This window comes from Fusarium odoratissimum (assembly GCF_000260195.1).
Source record: "Fusarium odoratissimum NRRL 54006 unplaced genomic scaffold supercont1.55, whole genome shotgun sequence".
NCBI lineage: Eukaryota > Fungi > Ascomycota > Sordariomycetes > Hypocreales > Nectriaceae > Fusarium > Fusarium odoratissimum.
Window position 1 is genome coordinate 89,148 of NW_022158735.1, and position 10,933 is coordinate 100,080.

The 10,933-nt window shown below is 41.7% G+C and overlaps 2 protein-coding genes across 2 annotated transcripts; both read right to left on the reverse strand.

Moving 5' to 3' along the window:
- Window positions 1–389: 389 nt before the first annotated feature.
- FOIG_15620 (uncharacterized protein) lies at window positions 390–2,903 on the reverse strand. Its single transcript, XM_031217003.1, has 2 exons — window positions 1,275–2,903; window positions 390–1,221 (listed from the first exon to the last, which is right to left on the reverse strand). Exons 1-2 carry the CDS (start codon window positions 2,710–2,712, stop codon window positions 851–853), a joined length of 1,809 nt encoding a protein of 602 aa, XP_031053307.1. The 5' UTR covers window positions 2,713–2,903; the 3' UTR covers window positions 390–850.
- Window positions 2,904–3,653: 750 nt separating this feature from the next.
- On the reverse strand, window positions 3,654–8,148 carry FOIG_15621 (uncharacterized protein; the record flags this gene model as incomplete). Its single annotated transcript, XM_031217004.1, has 7 exons — window positions 7,822–8,148; window positions 7,550–7,763; window positions 7,205–7,486; window positions 6,962–7,150; window positions 5,191–6,913; window positions 4,465–5,138; window positions 3,654–4,402 (listed from the first exon to the last, which is right to left on the reverse strand). The coding sequence occupies exons 1-7, from the start codon at window positions 8,119–8,121 to the stop codon at window positions 3,654–3,656; spliced, it is 4,131 nt and encodes a 1,376-aa protein (XP_031053308.1). The 5' UTR covers window positions 8,122–8,148.
- Window positions 8,149–10,933: the final 2,785 nt, after the last annotated feature.

Sequence of the window (10,933 nt, forward strand, 5' to 3'; positions counted from 1 at the left end):
ATTCTGGGCAAACACGGTTGCCTTTTTCAGAGATTTCACAGCCGGATTTCGTCTCATCCAATCAAGATATGTTAGACTAGGGTCTTTCCTGTTGGTCGTCCAACAAGCCAAACAGTCAATAACAACCCGACTTTTGATCCCTGCAACAGAGTGTCCGACAGTGGCTTGCATGGTATGGTAGTCTAGACTTATTTCCTTAGTTGTCTCTTCGCTCACCTGGTTTCTCTCAGACTGGCTTGGCAATCGGCGCAAAGGGATGAACAGCCTGAGCCTTGATCTAAGGGAATGTGCCGATTGGATCGAGATGCATGCCCGGCTCCTAGCTCATCAGCCCTCCGGTGACAATCAACAGGTCAAACACTTTTACACACCAAAAGGTCAGCACCAACTCACAGCTTAAACTTTAGGCATTTATTCTTAAGACCGTGAGAATAATATATTTATCCGTGGGCTCATCTATACACCCCTCCCATCCAATGGAAAACTCCCACGCCAAAGACAAAGGGCCGCACAGGAAGACCAACGAATTGACCTTTGACCACATGAAGAGGCGTGGCGCACCACGTCGAGAAGAACACTAAAAAGAAAAGAGCAAAAGATAGTAACTCTTTGTCATCCGTTCACATCATCAGATGCACCATTCCTTCCACGTCACAGGGATCGCCTACTTTTAGCCAGCCTCCTCAAATCCGCCGCTCTGGCTGTGAGACATATCCTAGAAGCCTATCTCCCTTAATACTTGGCCGCAGACTGTCTTGAGAGAATCTAAGATCTCATTTCCTTCAGTTGGCTTCGATGATGCGGTCGTTGTTGGTGGATCCATGCTAGAACATGAACCCGTTCTTTGGCGTCACTCGCTGTCACTTAAAGTGGCCATGTTAGGAGCATTCTTGCGTGCCAATGGCCATCTTCGCTGAATAGACATCTGGCGTATACATGTAGGTTGGTCCACCGGACTTGTAGCCTCATCTCCGCGTCCTATATTATCTTGAGTTCCGTGTTCAGGCTTAACCTCTCGCGTCGGGATGTTCAGCCGAAGCGGCCTGCTCTCTTGGTTCTCTGCTGTTGTCCTGGGTTGGGTATTTTGATCTATATTGACGTTCTCATATGTCCTGCCGATGGGAGTCTGCCTATGCCTGCTAGAGGTTGGTGCATCGTTGTCGCCAGCAATGCTGTCTCCGTATAGATCTTCAGATTCATCTTCAACCTCGTTTCCAAGGCCTGTATTCAGTTTAATTAGTAAAATAAAAAATACTTCAATCAACGACACTTGCCTGCCGTGGTTTTGCTGATATACGCCTTGATAACGTCCTTGTCATCAAGGTCCTCGTCTTCAAGATTAAGCTTTCGAAAGTGACACACTGGGAGCCAATCGACCTTGTGCGGGATTTCCCCAGCTAAGCACATAATTGGGTATTCCCTGTAATTCGCATGTTTTCCATGTTGCTCGTAGCCCTCAGCCCAGTCATACCCACCAGTGGTCTCATTGAGCTTGTAGCAAGCGGGAATATCGACCCTGAGGTCTGACTCCGTAACAGATTGTATGTCCATACCATCGCCAGGCCGCGGAAAGAACGGGATGACCAAAAATGCGTGGAGGCAATGGCCCTTATCGTCGTCACCAAACCAAGCCATATATATTTCACCAGTCTGGGGAGCATGTGCAAAGTTCTTGGTAGAAGCCTTGCGACGCTCCTTTTTCTCCTCCTGCTCTGCTAGGTAACAATCTGCAGCCTTGTTATTCAGCTTGAGATCATCGTCATTGCACTCCAAAACTTGGGTCCCAAGCGATCTAAATGCCTGGGTGATGGTCGACCTCTTGTTGGGGTGTCCTTTGCCTTTAAGATGGCTCATGGCAGCTTGAAGGGGGTTCTCCTTGCAGAAGTGCTTATCATGCTTCTTACATCCAAAAACATAGTAAAGCTCATCGACCTTGACAATTCTGTATTTCCATCGAGCTTTACCACCTTGATATACCTCGCCAAAGGGAATTGTTTTTTCTGTAACGGTGTCACTTGAGACGCTCTGTCGCTGGCGCTTCGTAGGGCGAGATACGGAGGTATTGTCACGTCTCTTATTTGACCGAGCTTTTTGGCCAGTCGGTTCAATTCCCACTTGCTGATCGACGTCGGTCGAGAAGCCCCTTGGCGGAGTTGCGCTGTGTGTACGCGAGGGGGTCGATCTGGGCTCGATCGTTTCTGGAATAACGGTGGTTTGGGGAAGGTTGCCCGGCGATTCGGTAGTCTCATGGGTTGCTCGATCGTTGGAGAGGCCTGAAAGTTGAATACAGTCGAGGTCTGGAGTTTGGACAAGATTTCCCAGCGTTTCAGAGGTCTGGTGGGTTGCTTGATCGTTCTCGAGGCCGGGATTGGTATCAGTGCCAGTATCAAGGGAAGCCGGAGTAGCTAGCTTCTGATAGCCTTCTTTGGATAACCTGGAGTCAAAGAGGTCCAGCTGTTCCTTGCGCTTTGCCTGGGCTGCCTTATGTTGCTCTTGGACCTCTTCTAGATGATCCCCATACCGGACCAGTTCCCTACACAGAGCCCTTTTTCTCTCTGGACTCTGTTCACGGCTGTGTCGCTCTTCTGCAGCATCGTAATCCGCCTGAGCACGCGAGATATCTCCTGGTGGCTCTACGTCATGGAGCAACGATCTCAAATCCTCAATGATTTGCAGAGCAGCGGAATGTCTCTGAGCGAGAGAGTCTCCCATATTGGCGCCCTTCAGGACTAGTTTACGTGTGGTGGGTCTCTGGGGCAGCTAGTTAAGATCAAAACAAACCTATCCCGATCAATACAAGAAAGAAACGGCGTTTTCAAGGGTGTCAATACAACGGGGCGTCTGCACGCGTTCCATGGTACGGAGAAGTAAAGGGGAAAAATGAAATTGAGGGGAACTGACAAAATTGACAGGTACTGCACAACAGCAAGAGAAAAGAGATTTCGCAGCCTGATTCATGTCTTATCTAATCAAGATATTGTTAGACCAGGGTCTTTCCAGTTTGTCTTCTAACACGTCAAATAGCCAATGATGAGCCAACTTTTAGCCCATGTAGCCGCGTATCTGCGCCGGTGGCTTGCCTAGGCTTGTTTCCCTGCTGACCGAGAGTTGTCTCTTCTTTCACCTGGTTTCCCGTAAAAAGTTTAGTAATATGTCTTAAACTGACTTGGCAATAGGCAACTTAATGCAAAAGGCGGTAGACATCGTGTCATTTAACTTAAGGGAACGTACCAATTGGGCCAGGATACTCCTCCTAGCTTATCACTTACCAGCCCTATGGTGATAATTAATAGGCTATTAAGCGCTTTCCTACGCCGAAATGCCATCACTAATCCGCAGCTTAGACGAAAGCAGTTTTAGACCGGAATAATCTACTTAACCCTGGGCTGATACCTCTTATCTTTCCTTTTAATGTAAGGCTCTAAAATTTCAAGGTCTAATACTAGCTTTTTTTACTATCATAAGACGTGATGCGCCATGCTAAAAAAAAAAAAAAAAAAAAAAGTATCCCCCCTCAAGTTCATCTCCACGATCCATCAAGCCCTTCTGCGTTGCTAAATATGTCTTTGACCTACTTCTCACTATCAAGTTGGACTTCTTACAGCCAACGCTCATCGCCATGGATACTGTCTTGAAGCTGAGGGTACCTATTGTCATGGCACGTGCATGCCAAGCTGCTCATCTACCTGCCATGGCACAACCACGAAGGGGTGGACTGTTGAATCCAATAGAGACGGCGATTCTTGTGGCTGGATTGCCACGTTCTGTACTGAATTTATAACCGGTAAGCTTATCTTCGTGGTCTGAAATTGAAGCGAGGTCTTTTCGCGCTGGATAAGCATAAGGAGCTGATTCCTCCCCAGTGATAGACGGCTATAAAGACTCGGCTCATCTGTGACGGCAATCTTTACCATCCTGTCGGCACCATCTGGAACGATTACCGTAGCATTTGGTGCCGAAGAGCTGTTGGCGACACTCTCAGGCAGCCTTGTCAATTGTACCTCATTGACAGTTTCTCCATCGGCCTCTTGATCTTCTTGTATATTGCGCACAACAATCTGGTTTTGTGACGAGACGACATGTAAGGCATCAGTGGCGGGAACTCCGTCCTTGATGACCATACTCGCATCTGTACTGTCAATCACCCCGTACTGTTTGCTTCGCTGTAGAAAGGAGCCATATGCTTTTCGTGTCATGATGTTGAACGATTCGCTTGTCACCGGGTTACTCCTCTGTTGCAATTCTGGCATACGCTTGATGCCAAGGACCTGCTCTGCATCCACGGTCATTGGCTTGGGATTTGCCTGCAGGCGGAGGATAAAGAACTTTCCGCAGCTAGAAAAGGCTATTTTTACTGGTTCATCCACATCCGAACTGTAGCAGCAAAGAATTCTTGGCTGTTCTGTGGAAATTCCCCTATCAGTCCGACAGCTATCAGTAGTTGGTATTATAGGAACAACCTACCCGCACGCGTCCAGTCCCATAAATAAGCTCCCGGACCAGCAATAAATCCTACTAATGGAAGGACCGGGTTATCACATATCATGATGCTGTGAAAATCATCCGGTTTTAAGACGATCTCACTCATATCAGAAGACTTCAACGTCAGCTGGAATTTATCTTCAAGTCTGGTTTGGAAGAGTGCGAATACTAGCGGAGTGCCAACCTTTGAGTAAAGGACGAAGAGGTCGTCACTGGCAGTAAAACTTGGGAAGTACAAGAACCGGGGTTCCAGCAGATTGTGTTCGACATGTCGATAAGGGTCCCAATCATCGCGTCCATCCAGGTTCAGGTTCAGCTTGAACTTTCGCAGCTTTGGTTGGCAATGCTGACTTTCCGGCTGGGATATTTTGTAAACCGTCCGAAGAATGCAAAAGTACCGTCCGCTCGAAGAGATAGCGAGGGGAAACTGCAAACTCCATGGTGACGCGGGGGACTTATTGCGGTCTTCCCAAGCAGACTGTTTACATTGGATCAAGACCTCTTGGGCATTAATTTTGATAACTAGACTGAGAGCACGAGTAGGCTGTTCCTCAGTCGTCCAAGCCTCAAGCTTCGCAACCCAGCCTGAACATGCGTTCCACAAGTTCTTACCACTCAGCTCCGCGGCAGAACGAAAGGCAGCATCTTCAAAAGCCCTGAAATGTTAATCTCGTTAGTGATAGTCTCCCCAAGACCTTACTTACGTACCTGGAAGGCCAAATCGAGAGTACAATTATAGCTTTTCCATCGTTTCGAATTCTGGATATGGTCTTTAGACTTCCATTTTCAGCCTCAAGAGTTTCTGGCTTCTCTGCGCAGAGACTAGTCACTTTCATGACTGGAGCCGCGGGCGAATGCTCAGCATGTCTGTGGAAGGCTTCAACCTCTCTCCATACAATAGCCGGATCTTGTAGGAGTTGCGAATTCCACTCCGTTTCAATATCTTCTGCGCGCGACACAAGATCGATCAAATCGGTCAATGTCCGAGACACGCTGTCTGAATAGACACCGCACGAATGGTTGGTGAGATTTGAAGAAAGCTCTTTCAAGCTAGCTTTCCAGACGAGACAAGACTTGATGACGGATACTGAAAGACGGTATGACATTTCGATCCAGGAGAGGAAGCAGGATTGGTTGTCAAGAAACTGGTGAAGTCTAGGTATCAGTATATCCACTAGCTCTCCGATGTTATCGATATTGGTGGAGCCTTCGTCTTTTCTATCCGAAGGATCGTTCTTCATTGCAAGAAGTGCATTAACACAATGATGCATCCAATTCCCTACCGCAACTTTGAGTAGCGGAAATGTATCAAGAAGCGTTAAATGGTTATGCAAACCTGCTGGCAAAGGCTCGGAGGGTAAGTGCGTAACCATGTACTCTAGGTAAACCGCAGCGCACATCGCATGAGCGCGGTGAGGAGGATGCCCGAAACCTGCTGCTTGTGATATAAAGTATTCCTTGACAGAAATGTGAATAAATCGGATTTGCCCGTCGGAACCCAGCTCCACTAGTGCCCCACAGACTCTCACCGTCGTCTGCACAAAGCGAGCTAGTGGTAAGTGCTTCTTCGCGTTTGGACTAAGGAACAGTCGTAGCTCTTCAGGTCGGAAAGGGCCAGGAGTAAATGCATACGTAAGGCATGAGAAGACTTTGGCGGCCCACTCGCGCTCTATCGAGTTTGAGAGTTGGATTCTTTGTAGAATTCGGAAATACATCCTGTCCAGGTCATCGGGCATGGTGATATCAAAAATAGCCGAAATTCGGCTTTCTTGATACATAGCATCGGTGTCCAAGTACTTGATCATGAGATGAGCCCATAGGAACATACCGTCGGCGCCTAGTGTGAGATGGTGGAGCAAGCGTTCCTTCTGCACTGAAGCAGGGAGGTAGTCTCGCTCGACGAATGATTCGATCCTCCGCTTTAGATACTGTTGGATGTCGCTGCTGTTTTCGTCTCCTATCGGAAACCGCTCATGCGGTGGTACCCATTCATTGAGAAAGGCGACGGTTGGTCGACTGAAAAGGAGTAACTTGGCAAATGGGCAATGAGAGATCGTAGTCAACAGTGCCGATAACGAACGGCCGTTATCACTGCACTCATCTATGCCATCAAGGATAATGAAGCACCTTCCCTCAAAATTTCGAAGACATAGATCCAGCAAGTCGACTACCTCGAACATAGATGCAGTCTTTTGTCCATGTGAGTCAGCCAGAGAAAATGAGAAACGATCAATCATGGAGCGCGAATCAGAGTATTTTTGAAACAGCTGTGCGAGGATTGACCTGTAGGCTGCAGTGATAGTATTAGACGTAGGATCGTCTGCATTAAAATGGAAGAAAAGAACGACTGTGTGTTTGTTGCTGCGAGCTGAAGCCTTTAGCAGATCGATGGCCGAAGCGGACAGGAATGATTTGCCACTCCCTGGTTTACCTAGTATCTGGTAAGCAAGTTTTCATAAACTGTTCCCTTTCAACTAACCATGAATCCACAGAACCTTGCTATGTGAAATTTCTTTATCGCCTCCCTCGAAAGACTCCCATTTCTTGTACTGATCCTTCTGAAATAGCCATTCAGTAGTGGTTTCTTCTATCTCATCGATTATGGACTCGTATCTCCTCATGAACTCTGGAGGGTTAATCCATTGCCGGATGTCATTTCTAACGGCATCTGCAAGCATGATAATTAGAACTAGTACGTATGATACTCATGGATCACTCATACCGATATGCCTTTCTTCCCCCTTCTTCTCCACCTTCACTGATTTCACGAGAGCATCAATGGCTGCAATGAGCTGACGAAGTGCGTCAGAAGATCGATCGTTATTCGCTTTCAGTTCGTTAACGTCCTCCTGTCGGCGCTGCAGAATAAGTCTGAGCTGATAAAGCTGCAACTCCTTGTCTACGAGGGTATCGCAATCCGACAACTTTTCTTGGAGGGTGCTGAATGTGGAATCCAGCGGCTTCAAAAGAATGTTTCCGACCACGATCGGCTGCGACTTTGCCTCTAAAGGACAATTAGCTTGAGAGATACTAGATGTCTTTGCCGCCTTAGACTGTTCCAACTTACTCCCTGTCTTCTTGTAAAAAACATCAACTATCTTCTGGAAAAAGTCTAGTATGCCTTCGTAGGTTGTAACTACTGCGCACTGAAGCCCTGGAGTCGGCTCGATGTCATTTTCCTCAAGCAATTCGAGAAGTTGTTTGTAATTCGCAAGTTGCGACGAGGTTTTCTCCATCATGCCAGTTAGCTTCCGGAAAAAGTTTAAGTAATTGCTTGCGAGCTAAAAGCGAGCAATTAGTCCATAAATACAAGGACCAAGGTCGGAAAGCTGTTGGTACCTGCAACACTAGTCTGGCTGCACCCCATATCAAGGCAGCTACTTCCGGCTTGGACGACACAAAAGTATCTATGACCTTGACATAGGGCTCAACGTTCTCACTGAAGGTGGAAATGCTGTTGAAAATGCTCTTTTTGACACCAGACTGAGCGTTTTGTACTGCGTCGAGCTCTTTAACATGGTGAATGAAAGTGTCAGCTGACGTGCAGAGAGTAGCGATAGACCTATTGTTATCCTCCAGAGAATCTAGGAACCGATGGCCAGCTGACACCACCGGGCTGAACATGCTGCTGGTCGACATGTTTATTGTGGTTTATTTAATTGTACCAGTTCCTTAGAATAAGAATACGAAGAAAAAGCCAGAGCCTAACATAGAAGAAGTATTATAATAATGCCTTACCCCTCTTTTAGGCATAACTGTCAGACAGAATATCAGTGGCTGGCTAATCCATGGTAAAAAGTTAACATAGGTCTTTGAGCGCCCTGTAAACAAGGCTGGCTTTATGATCTGATGATAAAAAGCTAGTGATTTGCCGGCCCTGGAGTGTTAGTTTGGCTTTGTAATCGAGTTTAACTGGCTAATTATTATACCAAGCTTTTTAAAAAAAAACATTACTATAAGAGATGCTAATTAAAGCTTATATTTTTAGTTTATAAGTAATATTTTTATCCTTTATGGTTTTATATTTACTTATATCTTTACTTATTAGCTAGTAATATATTTATAAAATAATATATTTATAAATATAATATCCGCCCAATGCGATGTCGTTGATGAAGGCCTGCTGCTGCCTCGATACGCCATGACCTCGTTCTGGGCAATCGGCTAGGTCTTCCAACGCCTCCATCTGGCCTGCGATGTATTCGACAAGGGATGTGTCGTCCTCGGCACCGAGGAGCTATACTTAGTAACCGAAGATTGCAAGATTGACTTGCTATATTGGCCGCAACTTATTAATATGCGGCAGGTATTTGCTTATAATTTTATAACAGCAAAGGAAGGAATATAAACTTAGGATATATTTAATATTAATATTATTAAGATTCATTAGAGGATTACTTATATAGCCATTAATTACTAAGACTAAATAACTATAGCTAGGTTAACTATTATTAATAATAATTATATAGCAGTATATCTTATAATAGAAATAAGAGTTCTTAGCTTATTTTAATATAGTTTTTTAGGGTTAGAGCCTTAGTAGTAATTGCCTTAAGAGGGTAATAATAAAGAGGGCATTCGGCCTGCTAAGGATAGGGGAAATATCTTTTTTATACTTATAGATTAAGGCCACTTACTTAGTTATATCTTAAGGTTTAAGATAGCAGCTATAAGATCTGCTAAGACTTAATATTAAGGTTATTATGTTTTTTTTAGCTTAGTTTATAATACCTTATATTATATTATATTAAAAATAAATACCTTATTTTATTATTTTACTTTAAGGCCTTTGGCTTTATATTATATATTATTAAATAGGTATAACATGGTTAATAAGCAAGTAAGCCAGATAAGCAAGTAAGCTATTTTCCTCTATAACTTATAGGTTATACCTCCCTACTTAACCTATAGGTTATAAAGGCTATAAATTAATTATTAAACTTATTCTTAGATAACTTAAGAACTACCTAATAGGTCCTTACATTATACCTATCCTTCCTATATATACTATAGCACTAAATACCTAGTTATACTAAGCTTCCTTAACTACTACTTCTTAATAATTTTATAACTACCTATAACATGGTTAATAAGCAAGTGAGCCAGATAAGCGAGTGAGCCAGCATACTGTGCAGCTAATAATAGCTTACCCTATAGCATTTTAAAGCTTAAATAAATTAGCTAAAAATTAAATAAAAGGTTTTCCTAAAATAGTATAGTTAACTTTATTAAAAAGTATTTTTAAAAGATTTTTAAGTATTTTAGTTTATATAGAAAACCTTAAAATATAGTATATTTTATAGTGTAAATAGACTTTAAAGTTTAGAGCTATATAGAATTTTTTTAAAATTCTAAGAAAAATAATTTAACTTATTTTAAGACTTATATATAAGCTATTAAAATTATAGGTATTTTAGATTTAATTTGAATTTTTAAAGAATTCTTTAAAAACTGGATTTAAGGTAGAAATAAGATTATTACGCTTACTTATCTATTGCATTTACTTATCAACCACGTTATATTAATATCTATTTAATTAATTACTTATAATACTTTCTATATTATTATTACCTCTTCTTTCTATAATTTAATTCTTTTTTACCTTTAGTATTAGCTTAGTATCTTATTTACTTATTAAAGTTCTTTATTCTTAGCTATTAATAAGGCAACCTTATATATAATTACCTTAGTTCTCTTTAAAAGAGATTAAAAAGCTTTAAGAATTAACTTTAGAGAGCTATTATAATATTACTAAATTTGCTTAATAAGATATTTAGACTAGGATTTTATCTCTTATATTATATTTAAGGTCTTTAAAGCCTAAGGGGTTAATAGTTTTATATCCTCCTTAGTAGGCATTAGGATTTATAGCTATATATTAAGCTTTAAGATTATATTTTCTAAGTTAAAAGGAGTAAATCTAATACCTCTAAAACCCCCTTATATATTACTTTTAGTAAAAGTAGCTTTCTAAGTAATATAAAATATAAAAAAGAACTTAATTTTTAAAATATAAGTTATAAAATATCTTATTAAATACTTTATTTATTAATTATATATATTTTTAAGTAGCCTAAAGTACTTAATATTAAGAGGCTAAAGTAAATAAGAAGTATAAGCTAGTATCTAAAATATAATAATTTTATTCTCCTTATAGTATTTCTTAAAATTAATAAAGTAATAGTTTTTATAACTATTAAAGATTAAGAGATAATAGGTATTAATTAATTAAATAATTATAACTTAATTAAAATACTTTAGCTAATTAAGGCCTAGTTAGTTATTTATTTATTTATTTTTACTTATTATAATAACCTAATTACCTAGGAGGTTATATTCTTAGTATTAATTTATAAGGTAATATTAGCTTAATATAGTTAATAAGTAAGTATAATAGATAAGTAAGTATAATAAAAATTCCAGCCTTTAAACTTTAAATTAATCTAAAAAT